Raw genomic sequence first — 13,084 nt, 5'->3', positions numbered from 1 at the left:
TGGTATTTTTCCCTATTTTGATTCTCATCGACCATTTTATAGATTGTGGCATTGCATGTGACTGGAGCACTGAATACTGTCTTGACATCTGAACATCAGAAAGAGATCCGGCGATATCTCTACAATCATCAGGCATGTATATAGGCCTAATGTCAACCGATGAAAGGAAATATGGATACCCTGTTTTTCCTGATATTTTAATTTAGTGTAGAATGAAGATGGAGGCTGGGGACTGCACATTGAGGGAACAAGTACAATGTTCTGTTCTGTCATGAACTATGTTGCTTTGAGATTGCTTGGGGAAGGTTTGGATTCAAGTGGAGAAATGCTGCAAGCTCGGAGTTGGATCTTGGACCATGGAGGAGCAACTTCAACACCATCTTGGGGAAAATTCTTTCTTTCGGTAGGGAATATAATCAAATGTTCAAGTAAATGTTAGTATATTTCCTTTTGCACTTAATCTCCAAAGCGAAACAATAAATACGGTCAGCCAGAATTTACAGCTTGTTTTTTACCTTCTGTACATATCCTTATATATATGCTGGATTTTCATTTTCAACCTAGAGATATCCTTTGTCCGATATTTTCCCTAATTTTTTTTGCTTTAGGTCCTTGGGGTATATGACTGGTCCGGAAACAACCCATTGCCACCAGAAATATGGATGCTTCCCTATTTCTTGCCTATTCACCCAGGTACGGGCTTCTGACTTCATTTTCGTCATTTCTATACCTGATGTCATTATTCATATTCTCACAGTTTTACTACTCCCTCCCACACTTCTTATATATACTTATGTTCTTACACCCTAATTTTATGTAAAATTGGCTTCCTTTATTAGCTCTACCATAACTCCGCACTATTTTATCTTCAAAATAACTTCATAATTTCACAGTTTATTGGGCAGACAAATAGTGAACAAAATTCGTGTCAAATCAATGGATTAGAATCACCTAGTTCTCACCGCACAACCACTTAATATATATACGGAGTACCATATTTACACCGTCTGCTAAGGGCATACTCAGTGATAAATGGGCTATCACTGCGAACTCCTAAATTCAGATGTAAAGCTTTCTGAACAATCTCATATAGTTCGTAATTTTTTACTAAAGGAGTTGCCACGTTCTATGCATCGAGTGATGCACACAGCCCTTTTGCATGGTTTGTATTCATTCATAAGTTCTCAAATCTCAAAGCAACAGAAATCCAGTGGCACAATTCGCGCATCACAGATCCTATTGCTAAGCAGTGATGCATATGCATATGGGTTGAACAACTCCTGTGCTACCATCTGCAAGTGGCTGCACCCATAGACCAGGATCTTCCGTGCCTCCACATATTGCAGTTAACACCACATAATAAATAGAATACTCATTTGGGAAATAAAAAAACATATATGTATATATATATGATTGACTTTATTTTCAGAATTCTATACTCGAGTAGTTCTCTATCATTACAAATTGCTTAAGGCCGGTCTAAAAGACTAGTTTGTTGAAACTGAATTTTTTCTATTTAGTACGGACACCAGACGTGGATTCCATAGAATTTTACATGATATAGATCAACAATTACCAAGATTATAATCTATTTACAATCAGGGTATTATAAACTAGAAGAAATAATGCATGGAGTACCAAGCAAAAACTAGGCTCGTTCTTTTTATTTAATCTCTTTTGTCAATTATTTTATTTTGTATAAACAGGACGCATGTGGTGTAATTGCCGACTGGTATATTTGCCCATGTCATTCTTATATGGGAAGAGGTTTGTGGGTGCTATGACATCAGTTGTCCTAGACTTGAGGAAAGAACTATACAATGTCCCATACGATGTGATTGACTGGGATAAGGCTCGCAATGGATGTGCCAAGGTTTCACTTATATTTACTTGACCTTTCCTATTAACTGTTTCCTCTGCTTTTTATTTGAGGTAATTTTGGGCCAACTCTAGCCATTTGTGTTAAACAGTCATAGTGTTAGATATACTCAGGGTACACTACATGAAAGACCTTAAACTTAATCTTTGGCTCTAGGTCAACATGGCAACATTCCAATGTACTCCCTTCGTTCCAAAATAAATTGAGTTATACGTTTGTCATAAGTCAAACTACTTTAAGTTTGACCAAGTTTATAGAAACATATATCAATATTTACATCACCAATCTAGTTTCTGTACAACATATTTCCAATTTTTCATACTTTGTAGATTTGAAATTGTGGATGTTGAAATATATTTCTTTAAATCCGGTCACACTTAGAGAAGTTTGACCTATACAAATCTAGAACATCAGTTATTTTGTGTTAGTATCTCTAGCCTCACTTTCATGAAGAAGAGGATGACACTAGGAGAGTTGGGGCAATTTTCGATGGTTTATTTCTCACACATCTCACACAATGCCATGCCAAACTGAGGGCACAGGGGTACAGATTTATAGCTGCTAGCCAGCCACGAATATACTAAGATGCTAGTCTAACTGCCAGTCCTTGATGCCCCTAAAAGCAGTAAGGGTGCTGCTAACTGCCAGTCCTTGATGCCCCTAAAGGCAGTCAAAGATGCTTCTCTATCCTAACAGCAGTCCTTCACGAGGACCATGTATGCTGTAGCCAGTCCTCCACAGGACCATGTGGAGCAGCCTCTCCACAGAGACAACAGTACAAGGACTTTATCCAACATTTTGGAACGGAGGGAGGAGGTGCACAAGGCTGAACTGGTGAACAAATGCAAACTACCATACAAAACCATAGAATCCTATCTTTGTCACCTAAATTCAAAGAGGCGCCCACTCACAATCATGTCTTACTGCAAAAATATCTCTTGTTTTGCGTTGCTGCTAGTAATCTTATGACCAACCCTGCTCCTTCGACCATCTACTTCATCCTCACGCTATTGTTCCCATCTTGAGTGCCTCCACGTGGACAATACAACAAAGTACTAAGTAGGACAAATTTCACCTGCTATGGTCACGTTTCTACCCACCTTTTCTTGTTTTACGAGGTCAGGAGAAGCGGGGGTGTGGTGAATGAGGTGAAAATAGCCAACTGGCTAGGGTGAGTGGTACAACCGACCAAGTTGATGTTTGATAGGAGCACCCAAACTAGTCTTGCAAGGTCATATTTGATAGGAATGAAGAGGCAGCATATCAATGGAAGTATGTGTTCTGATTAATCTTTGATAGGCAAATCCTTTTTCCCACATTGAAAATTTATGATAAAAAGAAGGGGGGTTGTTTAGACCTTACTGTTTTATCCAGGAATACGGAAAACACAAAAACCTTAATAAACATAGTCAAGCATAAGTCCAACGAGTCTAGCCTTGTTCTTTGCACGTGTCTAAATGGTAGAATTCCTGCTTTTTCTAAAATAAAATATAAACCAATTAAAATAATTCAGTTATTCCTTTCGTACTGTTCCTACGAATGGAGTGGACAAATTGGACCAACAAGAGAAAAAAAAAATCTATTTCCATTTTTCTCTCCCCTTTTTAATTAAAAAAAAGGAACTCTACCCTAAGGAACCAGTCTTAACCATAGTTTTCCTTGTATACAACTGTTGAGAGGATCTGACGAAGAGGTTCCCTCCATCATCAACCATGTCCACTGATGTCGTCCATTACATCAGTTGCAAGATATAATTTGATTTTGTTTAGTTTTAACGGAATTAGATAACCATTTTAAAACCCGGTTAAGTGCTAGTAGTATGAAACCGGAGGTTTCCTATAGCAATGATCGTATAACACAGGGTTTTCTGTAAAAAAAATCATCTAAAATATTTGAAGTTTTGTTGCATTGTAGGAGGATCTCTATTATCCCCATTCACAACTGCAGGATATAGTATGGGGGACTCTAAAGAAAATTGGTGAACCAGTTCTTATGAACTGGCCTGGCAGCAAGTTGCGGGAGAAAGCTCTGGACATTGTCATGAAACATATTCAGTATGAGGATGAAACAACACAATATATATGCATTGCTCCTATGAACAAGGTAAAGAAGGGATTACTTTCAGAAAGCTCTGCATCATTGTTTTCCTTTGGTAGGTCATAAACTTGTCCATAGGAAGCTACTGTTGGTATATTTGTTTCTTTCGTATTTATTTTTTACGACCACAACTGCTTATATTAAATTTATAAGCAGATGTTGAATATGATTTGTCGCTGGGTAGAAGATCCGAACTCAGAGGCATTCAAACTCCATACTGAAAGAATCTATGATTTCTTATGGGTTGCTGAAGACGGCATGAAGATGAAGGTCTTAACAAGTTCTTCTGCATTTCGTTATGATTTTTTCATGGCAACATGTATTAGCTTTAAACTGAGGTGGAGACAACAACAACATAATGAGTTGATTTTAAATCAAGTCTACGTCTCCTTGCTTACTTAATTATTTCTTGGATAACATGCACACTATGACACATCATTGCCCAACAAATGTATATGATACTCCTAGGAAGTGAGCCTCACTTTACTTGGGTGAGGGATTGGATGTAGAATCCCACCAAGTTCAACTCCTCTCATCCTTAATTTAGGCCACTTTTTGCTCTATAAAAGATGTACTTCCTCTGCTCCACATTATAAGATGTTTGTCTATAATTTGGGACGGAGGTAGTATATAGTTTCTCTTACATGTTAACAAATATATGATTGATAGTCACTATGGTTTTCAATATAGAACGTTTTTTTTTTTACTTTGCTCAAAGATTATAAGGAGCTGATCAAATTGGAAAGTTACTCTCTTATAATTTTTTTGGCCTTTAGAAGGTATGGTAGCTTGTATGAGAGGGGATGACTAATTGTGTATGATTGGCAAACAATAAATAGGGCATGATGAAAACACATCCTAAATTGAAATTCTCTCATGTAATATACTTATCGAAAAAGATTATTGTAACAGTATTATTTACAGTAACCCAATGAAAATGTGTACTGGTTAATACTACAATCTTACAACATCCTTTGTAGTCTTATAATGGCAGCCAGCTGTGGGATACAGCTTTGACAGTTCAGGCTATATTTGCTACCGGCCTCACAGAAGAGTTTGGCCAGACAATTAAACTTGCCCATGACTATATCAAACGTTCCCAGGTAAATATTAAAAAGTGCTACATGATAATCTGTCTGTGCAACACTAATCAATCTGGTACAATTACTCAAATGGTATTCTGACTATCTCATGTTCTTCAAGATTCGTATGGACTGCCCTGGAGATCAAAGTAAATGGTATCGTCATATATCTAAAGGTGGATGGACACATTCAACAGCTGATGAAGCGTGGCCTGTATCCGACTGTACTGCGGAGGCACTGAAGGTAGTCCTTGCGCATGATGTTTGTATTCATCCAAAACTTCTGTATAATACAATTCTCGTCCATTTGTCCATATATCTCATCTTTGGTAGTCTAAAATTAGTAGAACTCAAAGATAATTATCTTGCCTACCATGCATGCATGTAAACATCCTAGCCCCAATTCGTTTAATACATAGTCCATGTAGGCGTAGGACCCGCTTACACTTTTGTCATCGCTTTGTCTGAAATGGTTAATGTGGAGGTGCTACTCTTGGAACATAAGTTTATATGCGTTGGACCAATTCTGAATTATCTATTGTTTTCTAGGAGAATCTAAAATCTTCTGTTCTTAGAGTAAGAGCATTTAATTTCGGTGTGACTGCACTCGCACAACATATCTTAACTTTACAATAATGGGCAATATGTGTATTGGGGCTAACACAATCTGCCACTGATACTGTTTCCATGATTCCATTCCACCTACCCTAGAAACTGATTAATACCTTAGGCACTTGAGCTAAACTAAACAACACCTCACTGATATAAATAAACCTGGTATTTCTGGCTGGTTTTCCGGGTAATCGAAGGATGCCAAGTAATAGTGTAATACAGTCGAGACGTATAACTATGGCATCGCTCACTTTGTGATGCAGAATTTGCACATTGTTTTTGTATAATGTTGTGATTGTCACGGGTGTTACCATGAATAAGCTATTCATACATGTAATTGATTACATGTACACTTCCATTTCTTTCTTCAGGTTTTGTTGTTGTTAACTAAGTTCCCTCCTGAATTGGCTGGTGAGCCCATGGAAACAAGCAGGCTTGATGATACAGTCAACATTTTGTTGTCTTTGATGGTAAGCATCTTGCAGTTTGAACTGATTGTTTTCTACTTAAGTTTTTGTTTCTTTTTTGCCAAGGCTAGTTTTAACTCATACTCATGAGAGTGGACATGGTGTTTTTGCTCCTGGGTGCATATGCTCCCTATATTTAAAATGTATTTTAAACATATTAAATAATGTTAAAATATTTCAAAAGAAAATGTTGAGCATACATCTATACATCTTACGTGTTCACAAAGTCGTTTCATGAAAAACCGAATTGTTATGTGTCTTGTGCAAAAAAGATAAAATTTGGTGCTAAAATAAGACATTTTGATAGGCATTTGTTTGTCTTTTTTGCACAGGCCACGAAAAATATCAATTTGTTATGAAACTGTAAGTGAGCATGTAGAATGTGGAGATATATGCGCATAATTTTGTTCCCGAATTTTCTGAAATTTTGAAATTTGTTTTTTTAATAAAGGGAGCATCTACACCTGGGATCAAAAGTGCATTTCCGCAAATGAGAGATAATTAATATCTAATTCTCCACATAGCTTGTCTAATTCTACACATACTTGGATGGACAAATCAGAATTTATAAAGTTTTACCCCATGCTCTTGTGCAGAACGATGATGGTAGTTTTGGTGCATATGAGCTAACAAGATCTTATGAATGGCTTGAGGTGAGTTTTGATAGGCACATAGGTATATGTTATTGCTTTTCTAAAAAAAAGCTCAAGAAACAGTTTTCTTTTAGTATGTGTAAGGAAGAAACAATTTGTTTAATCTGTCAAATTAAGTTGATATATAACAATTGTTGATTTTAGCAACGATCGACTATACCTGTCTTCTAAGTTGTCATACTCACTATTATTTTCAACTACTTCAGTTGCTCAATCCTTCCGAGAGCTTTGGGGGCATAATGATCGAGTATCCGTAAGCCACACTAACCATCAACTACTTACTTATTTATCCTACTAATTTTATGTTAGTTCATCTACATCCGAAAACCTGAGAATTAGGTATCTTTATTCACAGATATGTTGAGTGTACATCATCAGTAATTCAAGGGTTGGTGCTATTCAGAGAAACCTACCCCAAACATTGTCGCATGGAAGAGATAGACAACTGTATCAGAAAGGCTGCAGACTACATTGAGAGCATCCAACGGAGTGATGGATCATGGTTAGTGCTTGCAATGAAACAAAATACTACTCCACTTGTTTAATTATTGTGCTCAACCGCATATGCTTTGTTCTCTCATTTTGAACTAAGTTACCCCTTTACTAACGAATAGTGCATAACATTAACATTATTCCATGGTTAGATGGTTTAAGTGGCATGGTTTGTATTCTATTTTTTTATAAGTTCCTCTCCTGTTTCCTTAGATATTGTAAGATTAACTCCTAGTATCTACCATAAGATGTGCATAGCCTTGGTTCTCATTTGAATCTCTATTGTTAATTTGCTAATGTAGGTATGGCTGTTGGGCTATTTGTTTCACATATGGTACATGGTTTGGGGTGAGAGGATTGGTTGCTGCTGGTAGGTCTTACAAAAACAGCCAAGCAATCAGAAAAGCGTGTGAATTTCTGCTGTCCAAGGAACTTCTTCCGTCAGGAGGATGGGGAGAAAGCTACCTCTCCAGTCAAGACAAGGTAATGTATCTTCCTCTGTTTGTTTTCATGTCTTAGTCTAATTAACTATGGGTTCTGTACTAAATTTAAATTTGTGATGGACGATAAAATAGGTTTACACCAATCTTGAAGGGAACAAGGCTCATGCAGTTAACACTAGTTGGGCCATGCTGGCCCTGATTGATGCCGGGCAGGTCAATTCGTTTCAAGCTTCTAGTTATATCTCTTGCATGTCCTATATTCATTAGCTAAATCACTTGTGGACTGTAAATTTTACAGTGAGGCAGCATATGTAATATAACATACTCCCTCCGTTTTCTATTAGTCTACATTCTAGAAAAAATCAGACAAATTAGTAGTGCATTTATTAGTACTACTTAAATTGGTAAACAACCAATCCAATCTACATTGAAAATAGACATCCAATAGATAAAGGAGGACCACTTTGTTTTCCGTATTCTTGTTGACTAAAAGCTAGAATGTAGAGTATTTCATAACAAATTTTAGGCATAGAATGCAGAGTATTTCAGAACGGAGGGAGTGCGCAACTGCATTAATCCATATAGCAAGCATATCATTATGTATTGACTTGTTTGTATGCTGACAATACATTACGCATATTTTTTCTGAGTGAGCAGGGCAAAAGAGATCCTGCCTGCCTACATAGAGCAGCCAAGGTTCTGATCAAATTCCAATCATTGGACGGAGAGTTCCCTCAGCAAGTAAGTCATGTATCGGCGAGCCCTCCCCCTTTTACTTTATTTGCAAGGAATTCATGTGCTTGTAAGGGCAAAGAGTAGTATGATGACACATCTACAGAAAAATAGTGATGAACTTATATAAACTCCAATGAACAGATACAACTTGTCCTCAGTATTTCAATATTACAAGGTCCAAGTTAATTAGCTGATATATTTTTAGTACTTATCTGAGCAACTTTGGTACTTTTACTAACTTGACAGGACATTATCGGAGCTACCAACCACAACCTCATGCTCACTTATGCCCAATTCAGGAACATCTTCCCTATCTGGGCTCTTGGGGAGTATTATCACAGAGTGCTGGAAGTACAAAAGGACTAACCATTTTATACAGTGGTTAAGAAGACATACTTGTATATAAATATAACGTAGAGAATGTTGATCTTTCTTGGATATAGTACTGGTGGGCTTCAACATTCCTTCAGCTACTCCACATCGACAGAAGATCTATTTGGCATGATCAAAGAGAAGGTTGACGCCACATGGTTGTACACGCTAGCTCTTAGTGGTAGTAGATAGTATGGTCCTACAATGTTATTAGGTTTAGTTGTAAGCTAAAAAAGAACGGGTACAAGGATTTTGTGATACTGAATATGCCACGCTTGTTTGTAATCAAATGGTCTTTTTATATACACATGGCTTCAGGTTGTGTGCTAGAAATAATCTCTGGGAGAATTGATCCTGCACATCCGGTGTTGTGCGTGTCTTTTGTTACTGCTTTTTTTTTAGGCTAGTCTTTTGCTACTGCTAGTTATACTACGTGTGGCTGATAGTGGGCGCTTGCGTTTCGCTGGGCCTGCTAGTCGGGGAGTGTGGCTGCCTCTTCCAGCGTCTGGTCGAAAATAGGAGACAGACAAAATTGAGATGTTTGATCAGCGTTTCATCTCTGACATTAATGAACATGTGATACTAACTCCATGGCATACTTGGTCATGTGAAGACTAAAGTAGATGGTGCAGTGTCAAGGTCGGTAAAATCTGGTTCCTTTAGAGCCATATGTACGGTTGAAGATGGTTCCCGTGATCATGGACGAGAAGGGCCAATGCCACCAGGATCTCAGTATCATCGGACTCATCCGACGATGTGTCGATGATATTGTCGTAGAAAAACTCATCGAGGGTAGGGTAGGTGCGCGCTGTGTGGCTGGCTGGAAGGCCCGAGGCGCAAATACTCGTGTCTCGTGTGGCCTGTCCGATGGATGGCAAATCCACCCTAAATTTAGGCCATGTTTGCCCCAAAATAGATATATCCACAGGGCGTGGTCCGTTTGCGGTTCACCGTTGGGCCTCCCTATGAGGCCGTGCGGATACCGACAATACAATGTGACCGTTTTTTTTTTTGTGACTATACAATATGATCGGTTGGCTCCGTTGGAGATGGCCTATGTTTGAGTGTCTAAACAACATGTTATAGTATGAGGTAATCTGATTAATGAGGTTCTTTTGTCACATTATCTCCATCCTTAAGAGATAGAATCAGGTTTTGGGAAGGTTGACCACTCGTATTTAGTTCAGTTTACACGAAATTACATTCAATTCAAACAGCCCATGCATGGTTGACTATTGTACATGTCCGCATCGTGTTTTTCTCTAGATTCAGAGAATCGATCATCCCTCTTCTCCAAATGCGTAGCTGACCGAGAACCAACCTGAGGTTGGGTGGTTAGGAGGGTGGTTGTACCCCCAGCCCACCAGAGTTCAAACCCCAGGTTTGACATCTGTGTGTCTCATAAAGGCGGAATATTCATTCAGTGGGAGGCGACGTTCCCGTCGACAGCGAGGCGCCTGTGGTGACTTCGTCAATTTCAAGATCCAATCCGCCGGCTCAGTCTTCTGGAGGTGCTCATAGGGGTAGGGTGTGCGTGTGTGCGTTCATAGGGGTGAGTGTATGCGCGTGTATATGAGCGTCTGCGTTTGTACTGTGTTTTTCAAAACAAAAAAAATGCGTAGCTGACCTAGTTGTTCGGAGCTGGAACTGGAGTTGCATCCGGATTGCCTAACAGACCTCCGGCGCCAAAAGTTACAGTGCAGATTCCGGATTCCGACTCGCACACTGCCCAACATCTCCTCATCGGTGTGCGAACCCCGGCCCCTTCTTCCATAAAATTGGCTGCCCTGGCCGCAACGTAAGCTCTACAAGCTGATCTCGTCGATTGCCCGCAAGTCGCAGCTCTCAGCACCGTAACCACACCAAGACTCCGCGCGCACGTCGCACCGATTTGCAATGGCGGCCGGTGATCAGATGAGCCCGGTCAGCCGGATGGAGTTTTTGCTCTCACTTGGCTCCGACGACATCTTTGAGGTCATCAGGGACGCCATCGCCGTCGCGGCGCAGATTCACCCGCACGAGCTCGATCAGAGGCGGGACTCCATTATACAGATGCTCCATGCCGCCAAAGCCTCTGCAGCTGTCGACGAGCCTGACATACCGGCGAGCGAGCAGGTCGCGAGGATCAACAGCCTGCTCGTGGGCGGCGCGATGTCTGAAGACGCCGTGATCGAATCGCTCCGGGCGCTCAAGGCGGTGCGGATGACCTTCGAGACGCTGGAGGCGACCAAGATCGGCCGGGCCGTCGGTGTTCTGAGGAAGCATGCCTCAGAGCAGGTGCGCCAGCTCGCCATTAGCCTGTACAAGAGCTGGAAGGCTATGGCCGACGAGCACTTTAGGAGCAGCCGGAATACGTCTGCAACGTCGACTCCAGCCGTCTCAGAGGAACCCAACGTAAATACGGCGGCTCCGTTGCCCAGGCCAACATCGAAACCTAGCGGCTCCAACCAAGAAACTCCGATGCCAGCGTGCCGGGAGACACCAAAGGACCCTGAGCGCGCCATAGGTTTGCCCCGCAAGCTCAAGGAAGCCCCGCCAAGCATCAATGACATGGCGAGGACGACGCTGAAGTCGAAGCGGAGGTTCAACGATGCGTTTCAACAGACTGCGGCCGTCAAGAAGATGAGCATACGGGTCGTCAACGTGCCCACCCGAGAGTTAAGTCGTCGGCCGGAGTGATCCACCAGCACACGGCCGCCGCTGGCGCCATCCTCTTTTCGATGTGTACCTTAAGTGATTCTTGGTTGGTTGGTTGGCAACGATCTTTTTTTTTTTGAGATTGAGATCTGTTGGCAACGATCTTGCCTTAATATGTTTGAGTCTAATTAGATTAGCTGCCTTGATCAATTAGTGTTGTAATAACTGAGTTAGAACAACTCTAGCAGTACCACAAGACAAGTTTGGTCTGACTCGCGTCAGATCTCGGTTTCACAATTTATTGGATCTGCTGCAGCGACAACAACTTCTTTGTTTGAAAAAAACGCTCACGCCTGACGTGTCGCTCTCCTCGGGCGACACCGGAGGCCCCCAACCCAAGCCCACCGCCGCCCCTCTCCTCCTACCACCCCCTCCCCTCTCCTCCACCAGAGACAGCCACCGGAAAGCCCGTCGGCTCGCTGAGGACGGTGGTGGCTGGGTCTTCGCCGCTCCCCCGCGGGGAGGGCTTCGGAAAGCGACGCGGCGACCTCGTGGAGAGGTGACACCGGCTTGACGACGAGCGGTTCTCGCGCGGGTATGCTTCGTGGCCGTTCGGACGGCGAGGAGCCGGCGGGTGCTAGATCTGAAGCTCTAGCCCCTCTCACCCCCAGAGGCATCCCATCCCATCAGATCCGGCCAGTGCCTCCGGATCCCGATCTAGACAGGTGCTAGTGGTGGGGATCGACGACCGGGAGAAATCCCATATCGGTAGTCCGGTCTCGATGGCGGTGACGTCTCAGCGCGCCGTATTCCTCCCTAGGGGCGCTGTTGTGGTGTGTCTTCTCCCTCTTCCTTCCCCTTTCTCCCCAGATGAAAGCCCAAATCGCTGATTGGGCCACGGCAGCGCCGCTGGTTCTGTGATCCTTGTTGAAGGCGCGGTCTTGGGCGAGTTGGGGGGGGGTCTGTGGGCGCTTGTGGTGGGTGTGGTGGTGTGCAGGTGTCCGGTGGGTGGTTGTGCGAGCACCAGCTTGCTATCCTCGGAATCCCTATTGTTCATAGGATATTCATTTCCCTTAGGAGTGGAAGTGCCGTGTCCCACCTTTTCCTCCTCGAGAGGCTTTCCCTTTGTGGGGATAAACTCAATGAGTGGATTAAGAGCAGAAGCTTTTGTGGGAGAGGCCCCGACAATTGGAGTGGGATTTTTTTCTTTGGGACCATGGAACCCTGCAAGCATGGCTTGCATTACAACCATGATGGATGACTCCAATTGCTTGATGTCATCCAGCGTAGCCGGAATGCTAACCGTAGCCTGCGGAGCTACTCGCTCCATCGGTGTTTCACTACCCTTGTTACCCACCTCGTCACCCATTCTCTTAGGAGGTTAAGCCCGAATAAGACCCGAGGGTCTGATACCAATTGAACGGGTAGGTGAGCGACTAGAGGGGTGAATATACGCTACTCAACTTTTAGTCTTTTTCAATTTTAGGCTATGCAAGAAAGTAAAGTGAGAAACTTGAGTAATGCTATAATTCTATATGATGCAACAAGGTACAAGCAACAACAAAACAACAATGGGTAAATAGTGGAAGGTAAAGGAAACGATACAACCAGACCG

General features: G+C 42.0%; 1 protein-coding gene across 2 annotated transcripts; it reads left to right on the top strand.

The window, feature by feature from the left end:
• The first annotated feature begins 241 nt into the window (after window positions 1–241).
• LOC124685152 (cycloartenol synthase-like) lies at window positions 242–9,191 on the top strand. 2 transcript variants are annotated; one of them, XM_047219474.1, is made up of 14 exons: window positions 242–403; window positions 609–693; window positions 3,794–3,982; window positions 4,133–4,246; window positions 4,957–5,079; window positions 5,180–5,302; window positions 6,042–6,140; window positions 6,734–6,790; window positions 6,997–7,043; window positions 7,146–7,292; window positions 7,585–7,765; window positions 7,858–7,938; window positions 8,383–8,466; window positions 8,707–9,191. In XM_047219474.1, the coding sequence occupies exons 1-14, from the start codon at window positions 357–359 to the stop codon at window positions 8,824–8,826; spliced, it is 1,497 nt and encodes a 498-aa protein (XP_047075430.1). In that variant the 5' UTR covers window positions 242–356; the 3' UTR covers window positions 8,827–9,191. The 2 variants fall into 2 exon arrangements, with proteins under 2 accessions (XP_047075430.1, XP_047075431.1); XM_047219475.1 differs by lacking the exons at window positions 242–403; window positions 609–693 and adding an exon at window positions 1,756–1,932.
• The last annotated feature ends 3,893 nt before the right edge of the window (window positions 9,192–13,084 follow it).

The sequence above is a fragment of the Lolium rigidum genome, chromosome 1, assembly GCF_022539505.1.
Source record: "Lolium rigidum isolate FL_2022 chromosome 1, APGP_CSIRO_Lrig_0.1, whole genome shotgun sequence".
NCBI lineage: Eukaryota > Viridiplantae > Streptophyta > Magnoliopsida > Poales > Poaceae > Lolium > Lolium rigidum.
Note: the sequence above shows the minus strand (reverse complement) of the source record. Positions and strands in the feature narration are given on the sequence as shown.

Excerpts from the sequence above, each read along its gene's own strand:
- LOC124685152 (XM_047219474.1), top strand. The coding sequence starts at position 357 with ATGGAGGAGCAACTTCAACACCATCTTGGGGAAAATTCTTTCTTTCG. Across the intron at positions 404-608 it reads GGGGAAAATTCTTTCTTTCG|GTCCTTGGGGTATATGACTG; the intron begins GTAGGGAATATA and ends TTTTTGCTTTAG. Across the intron at positions 3,983-4,132 it reads GCATTGCTCCTATGAACAAG|ATGTTGAATATGATTTGTCG; the intron begins GTAAAGAAGGGA and ends ATTTATAAGCAG.